At 44.0% G+C, this 23,727-nt stretch overlaps 1 protein-coding gene across 1 annotated transcript in view; it reads right to left on the bottom strand.

The window, feature by feature from the left end:
- Window positions 1–23,727, bottom strand: part of TRPM8 (transient receptor potential cation channel subfamily M member 8) — a 116,349-nt gene that overhangs the window by 31,643 nt on the left and 60,979 nt on the right. Inside the window, exons 11-19 of the mRNA XM_074968163.1 lie at window positions 22,820–22,922; window positions 20,056–20,174; window positions 18,751–19,041; window positions 16,426–16,521; window positions 14,151–14,280; window positions 11,137–11,282; window positions 10,133–10,245; window positions 9,169–9,385; window positions 1,490–1,581 (exon numbers count right to left, since the gene is read on the bottom strand). Coding sequence (XP_074824264.1) covers window positions 1,490–1,581; window positions 9,169–9,385; window positions 10,133–10,245; window positions 11,137–11,282; window positions 14,151–14,280; window positions 16,426–16,521; window positions 18,751–19,041; window positions 20,056–20,174; window positions 22,820–22,922 — 1,307 coding nt within the window. The remainder of the gene's footprint in view (window positions 1–1,489; window positions 1,582–9,168; window positions 9,386–10,132; window positions 10,246–11,136; window positions 11,283–14,150; window positions 14,281–16,425; window positions 16,522–18,750; window positions 19,042–20,055; window positions 20,175–22,819; window positions 22,923–23,727) is intronic.

Below are 23,727 nucleotides of genomic sequence, written 5' to 3'. Positions count from 1 at the left end.
GCAGAGAAGTCTGAAGTAGCAAGGCAACCCTCTCTTACCAGGAGCTACAATAGATACTTGGTGAATCAGGAATAGACACTAGGGCCAGACAAATGGCTTGAGTCAACATCCAAACCCCTCAACTAGCTCTGTGTGATTCTGCTAAACCATACCCTGTATTCCCTATAACTCTGGATCATACTGTGCTGCTGGCCTAGAAGGGCCCTGAAATCCAGGAAAACATCCTCTGAGTCCAGAGAATCCTCTGACTGCAGCAGCACCCAAACCAAACTTCTCTCAAATAAAATTGTTAGTCTCTAAGGTGCCACAAGTATAGAATCATAGACTATCAGGGTTGCAAGGGACCTCGGGAGGTCATCTAGTCCAACCCCCTGCTCAAAGCAGGACCGATCCCCAATTAAATCATCCCAGCCAGGGCTTTGTCAAGCCTGACCTTAAACACTTCTAAGGAAGGAGATTCCATCACCTCCCTAGGTAACGCATTCCCGTGTTTCACCACCCTCCGAGTGAAAAAGTTTTTCCTAATATCCAACCTAAATCTCCCCCCCTGCAACTTGAGACCATTACTCCTTGTTCTGTCATTTGCTACCACTGAGAATAGTCTAGAGCCATCCTCTTTGGAACCCCCCTTCAGGTAGTTGAAAGCAGCTATCAAATCCCCCCTCATTCTTCTCTTCCGTAGACTAAACATCCCCAGTTCTCTCAGCCTCTCCACATAACTCATGTGTTCCAGTCTCCTAATCATTTTTGTTGCCCTCCGCTGGACTCTTTCCAATTTTTCCACATCCTTCTTGTAGTGTGGGGCCCAAAACTGGACACAGTACTCCAGATGAGGCCTCACCAGTGTCGAATAGAGGGGGACGATCATGTCCCTCCATCTGCTGGCAATGACCCTACTTATACATCCCAAAATGCCATTGGCCTTCTTGGCAACAAGGGCACACTGTTGACTCATATCCAGCTTCTCGTCCACTGTCACCCCTAGGTCCTTTTCTGCAGAACTGCTGCCTAGCCATTCGGTCCCTAGTCTGTAGCGGTGCATGGGATTCTTCCGTCCTAAGCGCAGGATTCTGCACTTGTCCTTGTTGAACCTCATCAGATTTCTTTTGGCCCAATCCTCCAATTTGTCTAGGTCCCTCTGTATCCTATCCCTACCCTCCAGCGTATCTACCTCTCTTCCCAGTTTAGTGTCATCTGCAAACTTGCTGAGGGTGCAATCCAAAGTACTCCTTTTTGTTCTCTGGGTTAGTTAATCATTATCTGAGCAGGAGAAAAGTTCCTCAGCACAAGTTCTCCTCAGCCCACGAGATGTTCTGCAGAACCAGTCTTTGTGCCTTGGAACCAAAATCTACAACCTTCTTTGACTTTAGGGAACACAACGAGTTTGCTACTGAGTTCAAGTGACTTTGTTCATCATCTTCTCACAGCCAGACACACACCGTAACAGTACCTGGCATGGTAACATGCCTTTAAACTGAACACTACTCACCTGAATATAATCCCTGTTATGAAGTAAAAGATTCCAAGCGTATCCATGATGTTCCACAGATCTGAGAAATATTTATTCCCATTCATGTACCACTAGAAAGGGAAAAGAGCAGAAAATCACCACAACAGCACACGTCAGTACTGATTACTCCCATCGTGGGCCTAATTCCACCACCATTACTCACCTTGGGTACCTTAGTCTGCGAGTGCCCTCATGGATTTCACTGAAGCCGCACATGCGGTAAGGCACTATTCACAGTAAGTGTGGTCAAACTCGGCCCTTTACAACCATAGAACTGGCTCTTATTTTTCCATCTCCTTGTTGAAGACATTTATTGGCTGCAGCATAGTTCAAATCACTGACATTTTAGGGAAAACATCATTCTCAATATTGGTGTGTTTCATCGGTCAACTCCATCAGGGAGACAAAAGTCAGGTTTTCTAGCCCTAAAGGTTCATTTGAAAATGCTTTTGCTATGGCAGTCTGAGTGCTAGACTAATTTTCTTGAGCTGCAACTGATCACTCATGTGAGTAGCATCATTGGCTTCAGTTGGAATACACAGCTGAGTACAGCCCACCAGTGGAAACAAGGGGTACCCAATCTGGCCTTGAAAGTTAAGCCTGCAAAATGATGGATACACAGGAGGGGTACACAGGTAGGAGGTGTCATTGCCAGTGTATGAAGAAATACACATACTAGCTATGAGCAAGCTAGTGCACTAAATAGCAACATGGCCATGGCAGCATAGGTGATGGCTGGGGTTACCTAGTACAATCCCAGAGGACCTAGGTATGTAATCCAGCAGCTAGCCTGAGCCACCACCAATAGTGGCCACACTGCTATTGTTAGTGCACTTGCACAACCAGAGCTAGTGTGTATGTCTATCCAAATCGGGAATTACACCTCCCAGCCGCTGTGTAGACAAACCCTAAGGTAGGTTGAACAAATTTGTGGAGCGTTTCATCTGATGGCTGGGTTTGCTATGTCTCATCAGCAAGAACTGAACCTTGGACCTTTTAACATAAAGCCATGCCCCTCTACTGCTTAAACTGTAGGACGACAGCCATTAACTGGAGTCAACACAAATCTCCTAGTGAGCCAGCCTCAAGAGGAGAACAGAGTCCCACAGCGTGTTAACATGCAGCCTACGCATTACCTCAGCTGAGACATTAATTGGGTTACTTGTGGAACACAGGCAGCAGCTCTATCAGATGGGCCAAAAGAAAGGCCTGCTTTGGACAATTAAAAGTGATCACCATTATGACTTTGGCCCTAACCTTTGCACTTCAGTTTCTCCCCCCTGTAAGATGGATGTAGTAGAACTTTCCTACCACAGAGGGAGCTGTGAAGTTTAACTAACAGTTGCACAGTGCTTCGAAGATAAGTGGCTCGTGGACCAGCAGTGGTCCATGGACCACAACTGGAGAGCCACTGAGGTAACACAGTATTCTTTGACTGTGTCCCCTCACGTCTTGTCCAGCAAAGACACAGCTCACTGCTGGAGTCCCATGGAAAGTAACTGCTAACTCACTATTAAATATTTTTGGATCAAGTGTGTTTTTTTCCTAAAACTCTCCAAATGAACGATATTTACCTATATGTATTTTCAACCAACGATGGCTCTGAAACACAGTCTCAAATTTAACCCTCACCCCCCACCTCTGCATTTCATGGACGGGGTCAGATTCTGACCTCCAGACCAGAGCCTCCATTCAATGCTTTGGGGTCCACATTGAGCCTGAAATGGGGAAGGATTCTGAATCCTGGCCACATCTGACAGAAGTACCGTGTGATCAATCAATAAAGAGATTTCTGCATTTTGACCCATTCTCCTCAAAACAGCTCAACAGCACCCAGCACAACAAATCTTATCCCAAACCTTAGTTCTGATTCATCTTTGAACTCTATCCTAAGGGTATCACAGATCCAAATATCACCTCCTTCAGTTAATTCTAGACTCCTTTTGTATCATTCAAAAAAGAAATGATATAAAAGTATCAGATCATTTCAAACAGCACACAGAGATCTGGTCCAAATGCATATTCAATCATTATAAAGAATTGTCATGTACTGAGAGTTAATCACAGATTTAACAATCCTTTAAACATGTTTTACAACCAGTCTGTTTAGGACCAAGAATCCTTCTTATGGTACAAGTACTTGGCTGTGTTTATGAAGTGGAATGGTGGCATCTAGTGGCTGGTTGAATTAATTTCAGGGTTGTTTTTTCCTCTAGGTATCCCATTCTGGAGTAATACCTTCCATGTATAGGCTCATTTTTCCCTTTGTAATTAAGTATCATTAGTTCAAATAATTCTGAATCTTTGGAATAGGATCAATTACTGTCAGCCCAGTTGCATCTCAGCCACTGGAGAGCAGTGAATACCTATTCAATCCTCCCTGCATTTGAAAGCAAACCCGTGTACTGGACATTGTCACCTTTTTACACCATGACATAACGTAGCAGAGTGCCTGGAGTATATGACTTGTTACTGGTGCTACTCAAATCCATCTATGGTCGCTGTCATTTTCCATAGTATGGGAAGAATGGTTAATAATGCACCTTGGTAACACAAATGTTCAGATTAGAAGCTGCACTGTTATTGTAGCCAGGTTGGTCCCAGGATACCAGAAATGCAAGGTGGGTGAGGGAATATCTTTTATTGGACCAGCTTCTGCTGGTGAGAGACAAGGTTTCAAGCTACACAAAGCTAAAGAGTAGCAGCTCTATGTATCTTGAAAGTTTGTCTCTCTCACCAACAGAAGCTGGTCCAATAAAAGATATTCCCTCACCCACCTTATCTCTCTACATTAGAACTTGTCAAATTCAAGATATTTCTATTTCTTCACATGTTCAGCTCATACCTCACTTTGAACATTGGGTGTTGGGAAAGGCAGATGCTCAAGGGAGAGAGAATGCAAGTCAACCAGACTATCACAGTTATCCTCTCATTAGGGCTTTGTAAATGAAATTAAAAATCCCTTGCTTTTTATGAACCAAAGATGGCCAGAACTGACCTGGATTAAACATTTTATTGTAGCAATTGAAGATCTAGAAGCCAAGTCCAGGGCTAGACTCCCTTTGAGTCACTGGAGCGATACAAGTTTACACCAGCTAAGGATCCAACCCTAGAAATATACTCTCCTCTAGCACTGCTGCCTATTCATATCAGAATTAACTATGAATAGGGAGGGGCACATTACTTCAAACCAACCAGAACCCTGGCTCAAACCTGAAAGCAAACCCAAATCCAATCACTGAGGTTCAGTGAAGTGTTAACTCTTTACATTATCATTCGCTTCTGCTGTTTCTGGTTCCACACATGCCCTACCCTCCAGCGTATTTACCTCTCTTCCCAGCTTAGTGTTATCCACGAACTTGCTGAGAGTGCAATCCATCCCATCATCCAGATCATTAATGAAGATGCTGAACAAAACCAGCCCCAGGACCAACCCCTGGGGCACTCCGCTTGATACCAGCTGCCAACTAGACATCGAGCCATTTATCACTATCCTTTGAGCCCGATGATATAGCCAGCTTTCTATCCACCTTATAGTCCATTCATCCAATCCATACTTTTTTAACTTGCTAGCAAGGATACTGTGGGAGACCGTATCAAAAGCTTTGCTAAAGTCAAGGTATATCACATCCATCACATCCACCGCTTTCCCCATCTCCATAGAGCCAGTTATCTCATCATAGAAGGCAATCAGGTTGGTCAGGCATGACTTGCCCTTGGTGAATCCATATTGACTGTTCCTGATCACCTTCCTCTCCTCCAAGAGTTTCAGAATGGATTCCTTGAGGACCAGCTCCATGATTTTTCTAGGGACTGAGGTGAGGCTGACCAGTCTGTACTCCCCCAGATTCTCCTTCTTCCCTTTTTTAAAGATGGGCTCTATATTAGCCTTTTTCCAATTGCTGGAACTTCTTCCAATCACCATGAGTTTTCACAGATAATGGCCAATGGCTCTGCAATCACATCAGCCAACGCCCTCAGCACCCTCGGATGCATTGCATACAGCCCCATGGATTTGTGCATGTCCAGCTTTTCTAAATAGTCCTTAACCTGTTCTTTCACCACTGAGGGCTGTTCACCTCCTCCCCATACTGTGCTGCCCAGTGCAGCAGTCTGGGAAGACCGAGACAAAGCATTGAGTACGTCAGCTTTTTCCACATCATCTGTCACTAGGTTGCCTCCCCAATTCAGTAAGGATCCCACACTTTCCCTGACCTTCTTCTTGTTGCTAACATACCTGTAGAAACCCTTCCTGTTACCCTTCACATCCCTTGCTAGCTGCAACTCCAATTGTGGTTTGGCCTTCCTGATTACACCCCTGCATGCTTGAGCAATATTTTTATGCTTCTCCCTAGTCATCTGTCCAAGTTTCCACTTCTTGTAAGCTTCCTTTTTGTGTTTAAGCTCACCAAAGATTTCTCTGTTAAGCCAAGCTGGTTGCCTGCCATATTTGCTATTCTTTCTGCACATCGGGATGGTTTGTTCCTGCATCCTCAATAAGGTTTCTTTAAAATACTGCCAACTCTCCTGGACTCCTTTCCCCCTCATATTAGCCTCTCAGGGGATCCTGCCCATCAGTTCCCTGAGGGAGTCACTCTCTATGCTCAACAGAACCAAGTTAGTTGCTATGAGAATTTCCACTTGGTATTTTATAGGTCACCTTTTCCTTGCCCATATATTTTGTTCAAACCACCACCACCTGTGCCCCCCAAATCTAGTCAGAACTTGGTCCCCCTTTGTTCTGTGCACATGCAATTCCAACCATTACATTGCATTAACACTTTGATAGTTTGTACTAAATACACAGCAGACATCTTCATCATTTCTGTAGACTGACATACAAACGTGGGACCAGAACCTGAAATCGTCTCTCACACAGTTGGCTGCAATAGGCATGTTGCCTGACAAAGGATTGCCAAATCAAAACCTTTCTCACTCAGTGACCTTTCAGAAGTTCAGCACAGATTTCTGCTGTACATTTAGAAAATTGTAAGCACTGTACTTTTTACTATTAAACATCTATATAACCCTCCTTCCAGACCTTAGTGTTCGACACTCACCAGTAAGGACAGAGCTGATCAAACAAAGCCCATTCAACTACTGAGCCCAGCAAGCAAACTGCCTCTGATCCCAACAGGTAACTCTATGTCAGACCACTGGGAACTGTGGTGCTGGGATGTGGACATTTAAAACACGGAGCATGACTGGTTATTCATCTGCAGTCATCCAGCTCAATCCACCTTTCTAAGATGGTTTGACCGTGAATTCAGAACAAAAACTGGGAGCAACTTGGGGGGGGGGGAATTATCATTTCCTTCTGCTGATAGTGGTGAATATTGCTAATAGCGCCAAGAAGCTCTCCAGGTGCAGGAGTCCCACTGAAGTCAAATACAGTTCCACACATGTAGGTATTGAAGAAGTGGGCCATGAGAAAACAAAGATCAGTACTGAAAGATGAACTGGCACCCATACCGGTCCCATCCAGCCACTCCTCAGCAGTGAGCCAGGCTCTTAAGTTCTCCTTTTATTTAGCTATGTCAATCGGAAAAAAGCCCCCAGTTTGAGGCTAATTCTGCCCTTAGTCAGAACATTCATTTCTGATGAATGAGAGGATGGCTTTTAATTGGCTTAAAATGATCTAGGTGTCTCAAAAGTGAAGATAGGCTGAAGCCAAAGAGTCTGGCTCTAGATCGAAACCTTCCCAAAGATGTGCAGTTTAGGTTTGGCCCATTAGGGTGGTAAAGGCTGGCTATTGGTTGGGGGCACACTCTAGTCAAAAGCTTACTCTGCAGAGCCAACAGAGTTCCCTTGAGTACACTGGTTCAACTCATTTCTCAGCTGCGTGCTTTTAAACAATCTGGATTGTCTTCAGTGGAGCCCAGGCAACACTAATCTCCCTTAGCATCTGAAGTGAAATTGGAGCGTGAGACATGCCCACTTTCCTCGAAAAGCCGGTAAGCATAGCAGCCAGGCAGGAACATCACCCCCATTTTTCTTTGATATTTGCCTGCTATGCTCCTAGACAGTCCAAATCAAAAAGAAACCAAGTGTTGGGATTTCTCAAAGAACCTAGGGGAGTTGGACGCTTCATTGACTGGCTGGGATTTTCAAACTTTTCTTCTGCAGCCAGGCCACACAATACAGCAGTGCACTGCCGGAGTCAGCCTGACTCTGGGTATCGACATCCATCAATGCAAATAAATGAAATGCCTGGTAAGGGCCTATCCTGCCAACCTTTACTCAAACGTAGAGACCTTGGGCATGTAATCCTCATTAAAATAATCAGGAGTGAGACTATTTGCTTCGTGCCTGCTCATATGAGTAAGAATATGCAGGGTCGGAGCCCTAGATCTGAAGCAGTTCCGGCTGCCCCTACTGCTGGTGGGTGGTACTGTAAGAGGAGGGGAAGAAAGGTTTCCCTTATGGCCAGCTGCTTTTTCAGCTGGGTTTTATGATCATCCAAACCCTTCAGTATTCATTTTCTGAACTGAGAGCTGCTTAACACTCTTAACTCAGCTGCTGCAACTAAAAATGGCTAGCAGGCTATGTCGTGCTGCTCAAGTGGTGGCTGGGCCTACACGGGAGGTGTAAGGAGGGGTCCAGAGAGACCAGGAAACCTAATCAATCAGACAAGAACAATATCAAGGTAGCAGACCCTTATAATCTTTCCCCTTCACCCCTAGATAGTACATCTGTTTTGCCAAAGGTGCCCTCCTATTTATTTGGTAATGGATATATTTTTTCCTGAAGAAAAAAAGATTAAATAGCAGGGTTATGGTCACTCTGGTCATGGCAGAGGCTCACCCTGCAGTGATCTTTATGCATGCAGACCTTGTGCTGGCACTTGTCCTCTGGCTGCATGCCTTACATGGTACTCAAGACTGCACCGAACAACTAATAAATCACACACAATCTTCTAAATGACAGATTGTAAGTTTCCATGACCTCTTCACCAGACACACTCTAATCCCTCAGCATTCTGAAGGACTCCTATTACTAGAGGCATTCTCTCCTCAGAAGAAAGCCATTTCCCCCACACACACAGATAGTCAAACAATTCTGCAAAAAAAATAAATTAGTGTGTTTCATCCAGAGTACCTTGGTAGTGCATAGACATGTTCCCTCTTTGTGGTGTGAGTGCTGGGCCTCCATCAGCCACAGTTCACTCACTCATGAAATGACAAATACCAGTGGTAGCTGCATAGGTTTGTCAAAGAATTCTAGAGCATTATGACACATTTTCCATTAAAAAATTAATCTAAATGACCTAGATTGCTTTGACAATTTATACCACATGATTTTGAGAGCTCTCTCTAACAGCAAAATCCTCAAAGATATTTAGGTGCCTCAATCCCATTGAAAGACACCTAAATATCTTTGAGGATCTGGGCCATGGACTAGTACATACAGCACAGGATCAGTGTGTTTCCTTCAACACACACACACACAAACACACACACACACAGCTTCTACCAGCATTAGCAGGTGTTGTGTGTGTCAGCTGTGGTGAACACAACCACTTCCTTTGGACTATGAATTACTTTTGCATCGCATTTTGCACCTAGCCGTAAGAAGGTCTCCATTTCTTTTTGCATCTAGGAGAAATAAAAAAGTGTCTGCCTGGAAACAGGTCGTTTTGGTTTGTAAGCGTTGCCTACTTGTCTCACTTCATCACAAAGCAGGATGAAGACCAGAACATAGAGGATGAGCTCCAGCATGGTGGGTTCTTTCTGGAAATCCATGAGCAGCACGTAGGCGAACAGCAGCAGGAAAACAATGTAGAAGATGACGTTCCAGGAGAAGACCACGAATGGGGAGGTGAAGAATGAAGCATAATACAACAAGAGCTTCTTGCTCCTCTCCACAGGCTTTTTCCTAGATAAATAAAGGATGATTTCAAACACACATCCCTCATGCCTTTAAAAAAATGTTCCTTGTGAAATTAAAATAGTGACCATGCAAACGTGCCTGGTTTTTTAATCGAAAAAATCACTTTGAAGTGCTACCAAATAATTATAGTCTGAGCAGCATCAGTTAAATGACCTGACTCACGGTACGTTGGCAGGCGGCCTATCTTGTCCCTGAAGGACCAGAGTAGTTCTGCCTCTGGCTCATTCAGCCACTCGACATCTTGTTAGCAATCCCAGCCAAATTAGCATTGATGTGATCACTTGTCAACCAGGAATTTTGCCGAGGCCATGCCTCTCCTTTCATATAGGCCACCAAACTGCGGCCAGATGGGAACAACTTGTGTTCACTCTTTTCAGACTTTGTCAGCTTTGCTATCATGCTCAGATTAACCTCCATAGCAGATGGAATCTATCAGGGTAAAGATGGATTTGCATTTAAGATACTGGAGTGGGACTCAAGAAACATGGGTCTAATTCCCAGTTCTGCCACAAAGTCCCTGCATCACTTTGGGCAAATCATTTAATCTATCCTGTGCCGTGTTTTTTCATCTGTAAAACAGGAACGACACTTCCTGCTTAAAAAGGCTGTTTGGGATACATTCATTGTTTGGGGCACTCAGATACTACAATGAGGTGAGCCAGATATTAGCACCTAAATAGATTATATAGACATGCTTCCCTTCTGTTTTTCTACCAATGAGAGTGTTGTTACCTGAAGGAGATGAAACCACAGCCAATTAAAGGGAAAAGGAACAGACACAATATAATCTTCCAGTTCTTAGTGTCCCTTGAGATCTCTCCATACCACTGTTTGGAAAGGAAATTCTATAGCAAAGAGGAGAAAGATTCATCCAGGTTTTACTGAAGCAGGGTAGAGAAAGCAGAACTGTAAAATATGTTTGATGTTTAATGCAGAAAGCCCAGCGATGATTTCTACTGAAACATATTAAGTTGTTGGATTTCTGTAGCATTGGAGGCCTTGGGAGCTGCAGAAATATTGAGCTACTCAGGTCAACAGAAAGGAAAGGCTACTGCATAAGCCCACTGCTCCATCTTGTGCCATAGGCTAGCATCTCCAGGATGTTCCAAGAGCTTTCGAGGTAGGAGAAGCAGTTAGTTTCATTTAGCTGAGGGAGTCTTAGGTAAGGACACTACTCCACCAGATGCTATGCCCAAGAACACGAGCAGAGGGAGGAGATGCACCGTGAGTAAAAATCTCAGGCTGTCTCCATCAGTAGACCCTCTAGGAACCAGCTGTAAATTAAAACTTCCCTCTCCTAGCATAACACCTAGGGGTGAATCACCACTCCTCTCCCTGCGTACTCTGCATCATTCAATACTTGCTTTGCACATGCAGGTTTCAAACGCACCCCTCCACGTGGGCCAAGGGCATCAGAGAACCAGTTATACAGCATGTTCCTTTTAGCAGTGCAACCACCACTTTATCTGATCACGCATGGGAGGAAGTAATTCACAATTGCAAAAGGACATCGTTCACGTTGCTGTGGGATCCTTCTCTGAAACTCCTGACTTCCAAACAAATGAGAGCCTCAGCCATTGTATTTCTTTAAGATGGGTTTTTTCAAACAATTCATCTATATAACCTTTAAAAAGGAAGTGAGCACAATATTTACATAGCAAGTGAGCAGACTTTTCTTTTTCTTTTTTTGGGGGGGCACGGAGGGGGAAGAATCACTGCTTTTTAGTTTGTGTTACCTGCACTCCCGGCTGTGCAATGAACTGCTGATCTTTAGCTTCCACAGCAAGTTCCAGGCAATTGCTCCCACCCCAGGCTTCACAGGAATAGGTCAGCAGCTGTTCAGCCAGCTCTTCATCACTGCTATAGCACTCAGAGAACAGCTCTAAAGGAGAGACAGTCCCACAAGGACAGAAGGGAAAAAAGAAAACCTGTGTCAGACACGCACCTCTTCACTCTACCCAGATCCCTGGCCCCATTTCACTCATGCTTGAAGAGATCAAGAGGCTGGAAATCTTGAGACTAAGGTTCATACAGCAACATTAACTCAGCCATTTTGCACATCCTGTATATTTTACAATATAATCGGTGACACGCTAAACTATACATTTAATAGGAATAGGGGATACTATGTTTGTGCAACATGACCAAGCTAATGTAGCTGCAGGAGTCAACCCATTTTTTTCTGACTGGCATATTTGCTCGTATAATCTTCAATTTGCATTAGTAAAGTTTTTGGCAATTAATGTACAATACAAGAGCTCCTTCCCCATTTTCACAACTGTAGATTAGAATAGTGGACTGTCCAAATTTAATATCTGCATGGAAAAGTGTATAGTGAAATTCAAACTGATTTGATGATTACATATGGATATCAAAACTAGGTTGTGATTCAGATCTGAGAAGTGGTCCAGTAAAAATGGCACCTTCTTACTTAACACATCTGCTCTGTGTGCGTGTCTAGCTACTGGTTGCAGTGATCAAAGTGAGTCTTTGTAGCATTTGACTCCCATTACCCCTGCAGAACCAACACAGCTAAAAGTGAGCAAGCTGACAAAGTTCCTTCTGTGCTGGCAATCCGAATGCAGACAGCAGAGCTGCAGCAGCAGTGTTACTGAAGGCATAGGTCTTACTTGCTGAAGCTTTACTTCTGGTGATGTGCAAGAAGTAAAGAACCCAATATGACTTGCGAATGCCAGGGGGATTTTGTAGGGATGGCAGTTAGAAAAATACCCACTTTTAACCAGCACATTGGATAGAGCGTTTGAGACTGTACGCAGACAACCTCACAATTCCAATCTTCAAAAGGCCTATGAGACCTCAGCAAGTCAATAGCAGTTTTGCCATTAATTTCAATAGGATCAGGACTGAGCCCCAAATTCTGCTGGCCTTATTTCCATGAATAACCCCATTATTTTCAACAGGGTTACCCAAATGAGGACGGTTGGCAGCATTCTGGCCTTAATATTTTTTATTTTATATAAAAATAAGGGCGAGAAGAACTATGGCAAGATTTTTTAATGGTATTTAGGTTCCCAAAGGTGCAAATAGGTGTCCTGTAGAATTTCGAAAAGCACTTAGGCACCTTGCACCCATTGATTTCAATAGGAGTGTTTGAAAATCCCAGTAGGCAACTAAATCCCTTTAAAAATCTGACCCTATAAAATCAGGCAATTTTTACAAACGCTGCACATGAAATAAAATGTTCTGACAACACCTATTAAGGATTTCAGAATAACTCGTGAGTTACAACCAGCTCCTCAAGTGAAAAGTCAAATTCATTTGAGAATTGGGCACGTTCTTTCTGCACAAGCGTGTAGCTTTGATTTCCCGGCTTGTGTGCTGAAAAAAAGTTTCCCCATTTCACTCTATGGGTATGTCTACACTGCAAAAAAAAAAAAAAAAGACCCATGGCATTGAGCCTCCAGAGCCCAGTTCAACTGACTTGGGCTCACAGGGCTTGCTCTATGTGGCTAAAAGTAGCAGTGCAGATGTTCTCCCTTGGGCTCTGAGATTCACCCCCCTGGCTGGGTTTCAGAGCTTGAGTAGGAACTCTACACTGCTATTTTCAGCCCCATAGCACGAACCCGAGTCAGTTGACTCAGGCTCTTTGACTCATTACGAGGAGGTTGTTTTGTTTTTTTGCAGTGTAGTGTATTGTAGTGTGCCCTCAGTGTCTATCGTTCCTTCACTGTCGAATGACCTTTTTTGGGAAGATGATACAGACAAATTACTGGGAAGCTGAAATGCAACTTCAAAATCACCAACCTCTAAGTGCAGAAAGGGACTTGTCCTTTTGTCTTTGCTTAATCTGTAGTGAATCACCATGAGCTGCCCTGTGCCATCTTTCCCTTTAGATCATGAATCAGTGCTTTGCATTGAGTGGCTTTTGAGTTATGGGTATTATACCGATTAATAAAAACAAAATATTAATCCCTGTGCTGCTAGCTACCACACACATTGATTTTGTTTTTCATATATCAATGCCACATTCATTTGGAAATTATTCAGGGAAGGTGTAATTAACAGCATCAGGACTCGTCCAGGTTTCAGATAAAGCCAGAAAATGAACTTTATTAATGACAGAAGAGGTAGCAGGCCATGAATTACCAAGTTACCAGGAGGGCTGCCAATCATCCTAGCACCATGAGTTCTATATCACATGGACTGGATACCAGAGGATTTAGAAAGGCATAACAAGAGAGCAGAGCATAAAGGATAAGAATGTCTGGCTAAGTCCAGCTTCAGATAACAGACTGTAGCCCAGCTGACGCATCCTTGCCACAACACTGCTTGTCCTCCTTGGAAGTTGTTTCATCCCTACGTTCTTGGCATGAATTGGACTGATGGGCCTGAAGTTAAGGCATGGCACTGGGACTCAGAGCTGGGCTCAGCTCCCAGCCTTGACGTTCATCACACACTTCCTGTAGGTGTCCGGGCAAGTTTTAAAGACGCAGGCCTCATTAGCCACCACAGGCTTTTTTTTTTTTTTTTTTGAGTGTTTTGCCTATCCAGGGCCAGGAGCTAGCAAAGAATTTTCTGTCTAACTGTGTTCTCTGCTCCAGTCCACAGACACCCCTTCTTCTCTCCTTCCCTGGAGGCTCTTGCCAGCCCAGCCACAGGCTGTCCCTACAACATGACATCCCATAAAGCTTCAGTGAAAAATCTCGCAGCTGTGCAGCCGTCATTACAAGCTGCTGATCACCATCTGAACACAGCTCATGTTTCCCAGTCTGTTAACACAGGCGCTTACCTACTGCTCTCGTCTCGTATTCATTTGCCAGCTCCTCAGACTCCCCAGCAGCATTAATGTCATTCTTCACTTTTGCCAGGCTTTTTAGTAGTTTACTGGCCCCAAGTGCTGCCAAAGTGCAGCCCCTGGTCTGCAAAAAGACAGAGAATCAGGAAGTCACATGGAGTTCTTTGCAAAGCGTGGCCATCACCATTCTTCTCCACTGCTGGCTCAGAGCACCAACAGTTCTTCCATGCAATGAGAGGGTGTGTTCCATTGCTTAATGACCCACAGGCTTCTTCCACCACCCCCTTTTACATGACTGCTTTGTCTTTCTTGCCTTGTTTGCTTGTTCTGGAAGTTCATTAAAGGCTGGTGAATAGTGCCACGTTGTCAGCAATGGAAAATGAAGATCCAGATCCACAAAACAAGCATAGTCCAACCACTCAATGCAACACCATCACACCAGGCTGTAACTGAACAATTCTAGGCACAAGGTGACTCATTTTGTCTCTGTGGTTAAAATCACCTTAAAACCCTCTCCAAGGTGTCCGGAATTTAGACACGAGTCCTGGAGTCAGACGTTTAGAATGCCCTCTCCAGTCCTACACTGCAGCGCACTCACCTGGATACCTCCTGATCCCTGCTGAACTTGCCATGGCTTGGCATGGGCACAGGGACCTGTATTAGCAGATTGGGTGCTCAGCTTAAGACACACAAGCCAAAAGGATCAGGAGTGTCCACAAAATTTCAGGTGCCTCCATTTTTTAGTGTCCAGTTAGATAACCAAGAATTAAGGAACCCCTTAACTAGGGAAAATTTTAGTCTTTCAGTCTTTGGGAATGGATCACTTGATGATTAACTGTTCTGTTCATTCCCACTGGGGCACCTGGCATTGGCCACTGTTGGAAGACAGGATACTGGACTAGATGGACCTTTGATCTGACCCAGGATGGCTGTTCTTATATTCTTACATTCTTATGTATGTTCTTATGTCTTTCAGGGTATGCCTATGATGCAATAAAAGATGCATGGCCTCCACGCAGCTAACCTGTTTCAACTGACTTAGGTTCGCCAGACTTGGGCCCCAGGGCTAAAAATCGCAGCACAGACATTTGGACTCAGGCAGAAGCCCAAGCCCTGAAATCCCATGATGGGGGTGGATCTCAGAGCCCGGTTCCAGCCCAAGCCTCTACACTGCCACTTTAACCCTGCAAGCCTGAGTCTCTAAGACTCAGTGCAGCAAGGTCTTCTATTGCAGTGTAGACATACCCTCAGTCAAGTCTGCCAACAAAGAGGTTAAGTAGTGCTAACAGGTATATACAGAGGGTAAGTCTACACTGCAGTCATGGGACGAGGGGCCCGCAGCCCAGTCCACACAGGGAGTGACTTCAGTATGTGTATACGGACCCAAGCTACCTTTAAACTCGATAGCTCAGGCACCAGAGCAGTGAAGCTGTGGCAACACAGGCTAGTCACTGGGCCAATTCTGCAGGGTGCCACAGGCCCCGTACAGCCTGCACCGCACAGCTTCACCACTTCCGATTAACGCGAGCTCAGGTAGGTCCACATGAGCCACAATTACAAACTACAGGAACAATGAGGAGTCCTTGTGGCACCTTAGAGACTAACAAATTTATTTGGGCATAAGCTTTGGTGGGCTAGAACCCACTTCATCAGATGCATGGAGTGGAAAATACAGAGCAGGTATTACATGAAAAGATGCGACCTACCAGGCACTAGAGATTACCACTGTATTTTCCATAGGCTGCCGATGTGCTATCAGGTCATCAAATCACTTTCAGTCACTGTCCATTATCAGCCAAGCTCTCAATCGGAGATAAGAGGCCTGAAGCCAATATACAGTTTTGGTTTCTTTAAAAAATATACCTCTCTCTTTTTCATTGGAAGTAGAAACTGTATCCAACCATATGCCTGGATCACATGATCTTCATACTGTGAAGATGTTCATAATCCAAACCTGAGTCCAGCTATGAATTTCACAGCTAGCACCTTTCAAAGGCTGAATCAACCCCTCCCTCAAACTTTAGGTGAGGAGAGTGTCTTGAAATCCATATATGGATCCAGATCCAGATCCAAATTTAGTAGCTCAGGCCCATTTAGTTAGAAGATAGAGAGAGGAAAAATTGTAAAACATTTTAAATCGGTAGCTTATCTATCATGCATTTGAGTTCCCAGGTGGTTACTCTGGGAAGGACAGAGGGCAAATGCTTGCAAAGGCTTAAAGTGCCAAAATAAATACAACAGTGCTGGGGGAGAGGGTGGTATACCCTACCTGTTCCCAAATGACTTTGGATAACTCCTTCTTGTTCTGAAGAACCGACCAGATAAAGAGAGCTTGCAAGGGATGCCTTGTAATAGAAGATTCATCCTGGCAGGAAGTAAAGGCACTATCTGTTCAATGACCTTGGCTTTATTTTTTAAATCAAGTATATATTAGGTTACTAAACCTCGTAAACTTGGCTCCCTGCTTTGTCCTCTCTGCACTGCTGCCCAGCAACGTTAAGGCTGCTTTAAGTTGTGCTGGAGAATGAACTGGCTCTCAGCTGCTCCCAAAATGGAAAACAATGGAAAGGCAACAGAAAATCATCTTTGCTCCCATGCTGCTCATACGCAGAGCGTGGCTCAGTCAGCCTCGAGGATATACACATGGATTCATAGGTAAATGCCATTTTTACAAGGAGATGAATGATAGGTGGAAACACCTCCATTCTATACATTTTAGTTAAGCCCTTAGTGTTGAACCAGACCTCTTACCATAAACTTGAAAATATTCTGATAATAACACCTTCCATTATTTTATTTCATTTTAATATAGCATGCATCCATTTATGACACTCAAAACGTATAGCCCTCCAATAAAATTATTACTGGACATTAACTGCCATGCAGCAAGTGTAACTCAGCAGAAAATGGGGAACAAAGTGTTGGTTGAAGATTTCAAAGCCAACTAGGGGATTTAAACAGACAACTCATATTAATTTTAATGGGAGTTGTGTGTCTGAATTCCCTAGCTAGTTTGGAAAGTCTCAGCATTGGGGTTTATACTTTCACAGAGCGTAAGGCCAGAAGGGACCATTAGATCATCTCTCTGTGATTAAGTTTCATCCCATTTCCCCTACATTTAACTCAATAACTCAGGTTAAAAGAAAGAAAATCAGTCCCCAGGAGACTAAGCATCTGGCGTGCCACAGGCAGAGAAGAGGAGGGACCAAGATACCACCAACGTCTCGGGCCTGCTGCAAAGTCAGGCAATTGTTTAGGTGAGCTATGTCCAGATGATCCCAGCAGGCAATCCACGAGGAAAGCAAAAACACCCAAAGTCCCTGCCATTAATTCCTTGCCAAGTCCAAGTCTGGTGATCAGTTTGACCCTTAGCATGTGGGCAAGACCCACCAGCCAAGCATCTGAGGGTATGTCTACACTGCAAAAAAAAAAAACACTAACCCATGGCAGTGAGTCTCAGAACCTGTGTCAACTGACTTGGGCTTGCAGTAGAGAGCTAAAAATAGCAGTGTAGACATTACCGCTTGGGCTGGAGCCCGGACTCAGACCCGGTGATGAGAGTGGGAATGTGGGCATGAGCCTCACAAGCCCAAGTCAGTTGACCTACGCTCTGAGATTCGCTGCCACAGTGTGGTGAAGAGGGTTTGCAGTGTAGACATACCTTGAAAAAGAAAATTCTCTATACCACCCCACCTGGTGTTTGTATCCAGCTGCGGCCAATCCCTGCTGCTTTCAGAGGAAGGTGACCAAAACCCAGCTGGCCAAATGTGCATCAGGGAAAAAAATTCCTTCCTGATCCATGCAGGTGGCCAGCTAAAGCCCTGAAGCATGAGATTTGACTATAGTCATTGTCTTAATGCAGAGCAGCAGGGCAATGGAGAGGTTCTTGTTCTCTCCATGGCTCATGAAGGAAGATAATGTACAGGGAATCAGATTCACAAATTCTAATGCCAGAAGGGGACCATCCAGTCCAATTATCCTTCATGCACAGGCCTTGGAAATTTGGAAGTTCCAGTTCTGTAATTCAGATCTGGATTAAAGGCCTGATCCTGCCCTATTGAAAGCAATGGAGAGTTTGGTGGTACATGGCAATAGAAGTAGGAGTAGGCAGACCCAAAAGTAGCATGGGACCCAAGGGGCTAGAAAGATGCTCTTGAAGTATTGAGTTAAGTTGTCTGGACAAGCTGGTCTCTTGTGAAATGTCATGTTTTCTAACTTTTTCTTCCCAGTAACATAAAAAACAATTTCCGTTTCCTTCACTGAGCCATTTTCAATTGAAAGCTCTATCATCCACAATGATATGGATTGGGGTTCTTTATAGGCCTTAATTAGAACATATTTTCAATCTGCTCTGAGATAATCACAATATGGAACCATGACCCTCACACAAAAGACTCACTTATTCTTCTAGCACTTGAGCAATGCAAAGATCCACACCGTAGATTAACATGTGAAATGCATCAGTACGTTTAAGGCCATTGTACCCCGCACAATTTGTAGCACTTCTTAAACAACTGAAATGCAAATTCATTACTGCTATAATGGCAATAGGGAAGACAATTCTTTTCCTAATAAGGAACACATGGTTACTTACCAACAGCCGTATTTCTGTCTCATCCTTGCCGTTCTTATCCTCTTTTTTAATGCCTCTTCGGAAGTCCTCAACCATCTTCCACACAAATGTGAGGAGTGCATCATTGTAGGAGTTCTTAGCAATCTGCAGGTTCTTAAACACCAGGCTGCTAAAGTTGTTGGAAAAGAGCTCTGTAAGGACCTCCTTGCTGAGAAACTTCCTCAGGTTTAAGCCATTCTCCAGAAAGAGGCGAACAAATTTGGGCCGGTCCTTGATAAGAGCTATAAACATGACATCCTGAAGGTCTGCAGACTACGGAGAAAATGAGGGAAAGCCCAGGTTTATCATAAGGCCAGCTGTGGATGGCTGAGCAGAGTTCATTGTCCCCTACCCATCTGCTGTTGCTCACATGTTTTGTTACAGATAAATATTGGTCATATTTTGCCTTTGCTCCACATTTCCTTCAGAATCCAGCCATGGCTGTGGTTTGGGAAGTGAGTGAAATAAGCATACTTAGCTATTCCATGCATAGGCTTCAGCAAGAATTTCCAGATTAAAATGTGTTAACATTGTAAAAACGAACACACATTGCTACCCCCAGCAAGGTTCTACTTTAAGCATCACTCCCACCCCATAAACACTGGCAAGGCAGAGCAGAACAAGGCTTCTTATTCCACAGTTTTAATGATGTTTCAGATTAACAGTTGACTAACAACCACGTCTACGCTTTGGATATTTTTCTTCTTTCTTATACATACATTTATGCCCATGAAAGCTGTTGGACTGACCCACCCTGAATATAAAGCGTGGTATTTGGCCATAGAATAGGTTTTGACAACACTGCCAGTGGCAGAGCTACCCTCTGCACTCTGCCCCCAAAATGCCCAAATCTGACTCTAGAGGGCCCACTTCTAGAAAAGGTGGTTCAGTCTCTGGATTCTTTCAAGCCTTGACCTCTGCCCACAGAGCAAAAAATAATATTAATCATCAGCTAACATAGCCACCACCATTGTGGCTGACAAGGAACTGGAGTGTGACCATCAGTTTCCAAGCCATCGAGTAACCTACCTGAAGTAATGGTAAATTTCAAACCCAGGTAAGCTGTGACTTTGCAGTGCCACCATAGCAATTGCTTTGCCATGTTAGAATACCTGATAGGTTAGTGTATTTTAAGCCCATACCTTCTGCTCACATCAGAATGAGCTGGAATTGAATTGTTATTTACAAATATCAGAATAGCGGTGCCTACATAAATGGTGCATGTAAGAATTTCACTCCTGGTCTCCCCAACCCCACTAGCTGTGCCAAGGTGCAATATCTGACTACCTCCCAGCGTCGGTCATTGGTGAAGATCTCATCGCTGGCCAGGTCCAATTGGTTCCACTCCAGCAGCAGCTTCAGCTGCCCATTCCAGTTATCTTTGTCCTGTTCATTGGTACTGAAAGCTGGAGGAGGAAGAGTCAGCTAAGTAAGGACTAGAAATTGGAGAGCGCCTTGGCTTATATTCTACCATCCCCAACTCTCTCCCCATCCCAGCCACAAAAGAAGCCTCTATTGTCTTTTTGTAATGCTCGCTTATAGCTTTAACAGGGCTTCAGAGGTTGTGCACATTTTAAAACACACATACCTATGTGGTATGTATGGACTGAACTGCACTTAAAATAAACACAGATTGCATTACCTGAAGGCAGATTGTCTATGTAACTCCCCAGAGGGAGCCTGTGACCTTAAGAGCATCCCAATGCCAGAGGCTCACTAATATCAGGTAGTGAGTTTCAGAAGGCCTGACCAGTTCAGTGTGCCCCAATTCATTTATGTCAATCTGTATCTAATAAGTGTCATGTAAAATAGCGTTGGAAAACCAATGATACACACTGACCATTAATATTCTTGTGTTGTCTATGTAGGGTAAACTCTCAAAGGACTGAACAAATGTCAAGGAAATATGGGACTAAATGTGTTTGAACCAGAAAAGTCTGGAGAGTAGGCAAACTGGTTTTTTTTTCCAGACAAAGGAAAGGATTGCACCTCTATCCAGGTGCAATCACAGACAACTGGCAATCATAGTCAAGTGGCCATTCACTGGCATATCAGCACATGCAGGACCAATCAATCTGCATTACAGAAAGCATCAGCAGGGAAGAAACCAGCACAGAACCTTCTCCATTGACTCCATGGCACCTTTCCTCACTGCGGGGGCACTGGACTTTGAGAAGGGCACATTTCAAAAGTTCAATTGACTATGGAAGAGAGGGGCAAAGAACCCCAAGTTATCTTACATCTAATACATAAAAGGAACCAAGCACCTTGCAGGAGATCCTGACTATGGGGGTGGTCAGATCATCTTGATGATAGGAAGCGAGGTAAGAATCTTAACTGGAAGCAAGGCTGTTGTTTCGTTAAGTCTTAGTCACTAGAAAATATTTTTCATTTTTAATCATTTCTGACTTTAGCGCTTATACTGGACCTCACTTAAAATTCCCCTTTTTTGATTAAATAAACTTGTTTTGTTGTTATTTTAAATCAACCCAGGACTATGTTTGACCTGAAGTGACAATTAGCTCCAGGTAAAGCAACAAGCTGCTGTGCTTTTGTCTCTTGAGAGCAGCAATGGACCTCAGTACTCCGAGTGTTTTAGGAGAGGGAACATTTCAGGGCAGATGGTTTTGGGGAAATTCGGGACCGGGAGTGTATTGGGGGTCACAAAGTCGTAACCGAGGCTGGTGGAGACCCAGGGAGGGGCCGTTGTAGGCAGGCTGCTGGGATCAGTACTGAACCAGGGCTGCACAGCAGGCAGACACACACTCAGGGAACTGCATGCTTGTCTGCTGGCTGTTGGTGTCTGGGCTCTGAACAATAGCAGCAGGGCATTTAAGAGTTACAGGGCAGGCAGCGACACAACCTCTCACTGATCTGGACTGCATCCCGGAATGTGTCCCCTGCCTGCCCACATGTAATGGGGGAGTGCTGCCTCTCTGGCACAGTCCCTCACCCAGTAACCCAAGCAAATTCCTCCATGGGTGCTCCACGCAGAAAGAGCTGCCCAGAGTTTGGGAGGGGAAGTAGGAAGGGAGAAGGGGAGCAACCATGCCTTGGGGCACCGACCCACCAGATGAGTTAATATCTCTGGTTCCCCTCTCTGGTTGCTACTAAGCAGTGAGTGACCACAGTCTGCTCAGTGGAGTCAAAACCTTTCCAGAGCCACCCTGATGGGACTGGTAGCAGGAAGCATGGGGGGAAACCTGATATGGGGCCCCATTCTCCATTCACAGGTGTAAAATCAATAGAGTTTAACTTATACACTAGTGGGACTGTGAGGAGAATCTGGCCCCGGCACATCTCACTGCAGTGATTAAATGGAATTTGCAAGTAAGAAGGATCAGGTAGCATTAGTGAGATGAACTATTAATTGGCCATCACCTCATTGCTCACTGTCAATCAAAGTTCTCTCTCACCCAGTGCTCTCAAACCTTTTTATTATGAGTTTTACACCACAAGCTGCTGAGTAATCCATCTACTACAGTATAATTGGAGAAACCCCTTTTGTATTGGTTTTCAGTCATTTCCTAATCTGTAGAAAATACTCCATATTATGTCGAAGTCAACATTTTAGAGGGTCTAATTGCTTAGTATTTGAAGTGGGCTTCCCTCTCCACACTGGAATTACCAGTCCTGAGTTACTCCAATACTTTGACTTGCTTCAGTAAGAGTATGGAACCACATTCTCTTCTTCTACAGCCATACAACTGCCAGGAGAGGGTACCAATCTAGGATGGGGCAAGGGGATAGTCTCCTGTTCTCAGTGCTTGTTTCTCATATGCAGGGTGCACTCGCCATCTCCCCATGAATTTAACTCCCATTAACATCAATGGCAGTCCAAACTGGGACTTCCTTTAGGTGCCTTTGAAAATTCCACCCTCCACGGAGATGGTCCAGCAGATAAGAATCATGACAGGATGGGGAGACAGACTTGTCCAGGGAATTGAACCCAAATAGCCAGCTTCCTAGGCTAGTGACCTAGCCATGGGGCAATCCTTGTACCTAAGAGCAAAATGAAATGAAAGCCAATGGGCGAGAGCTCAGTGCTCACCTTTATACAGAGCAAACGAAATGGCATTGCTCACGATTTCATCTCCAGCTTCTTCTATTTTAATAACAGTTAGCAGATGAGGGTTTTCCAGGATTTCTTTGATCTACAAAAAAGAACAGTACAATGCTAAAGCTCTCTCAGGACTTTGTGGGTTATCTGCTCATGTCCCTTTGGGGAATGTCCCATCATACAGTATTATTCACAGAGCTGTTTATCATAAGTCGTCTCCCTAAACATAGTTAAAACAAACTATAAAATGAGAATTCCAGCAATTAAGTTCTAATAAACTCACAGTAGTACAAATTAAAAATAGTAAGATTAATGATCCTTTAACGTACGGCAATTTCTTGTCATTCCCTTCCGCCCCCGCCCCCAACACAGAAAATGATGACCAATTAGGCAATTCTCACTAAATTAAAAACTAACAAGGAATAAATCTCAGATACCATGGTAATGCCAATTCCCAAACATCTAGAATTTTATATGTTAAGGAAAAGTTTATTCTGGCCACTTTGCCCTAGTCTAAAAACAGAGCTTATGTTCTCATAGCAACACACTTTATGAAACTTCCTTCTTTCTGGCAAGTTAGAAATCTGAGAGACTGTAAGGAATTTGTGTTTACACTTTCAGCCTCTGAATGAACCAAAAGAAGCAGAGTCATGTGAAATAAAGTAGAAATGAACCAAAACCACAAAACGCGGATCCAGAACTTGACTGCAAATGTCTTCCAATTCAGTTTGGATTCCAGGCTTTGGTTCATCCAACTATAAATATACAGGGCCAGATGTGAAATAAAGATCCATATCTAGATTGAACTTTCAGACAACCCCAATGTTCAGTTCTATTTGGGAGTTTTGAATCATGGATCATGCTTTTTAGATATATGAAGTAAGGTTCATGTTTGGTTT

The sequence above is a fragment of the Natator depressus genome, chromosome 11 (assembly GCF_965152275.1).
Source record: "Natator depressus isolate rNatDep1 chromosome 11, rNatDep2.hap1, whole genome shotgun sequence".
Classification (NCBI taxonomy): domain Eukaryota; kingdom Metazoa; phylum Chordata; order Testudines; family Cheloniidae; genus Natator; species Natator depressus.
The sequence above is the reverse complement of the archived record's forward strand: the minus strand, read 5'-3'. Positions and strand labels throughout refer to the sequence as shown.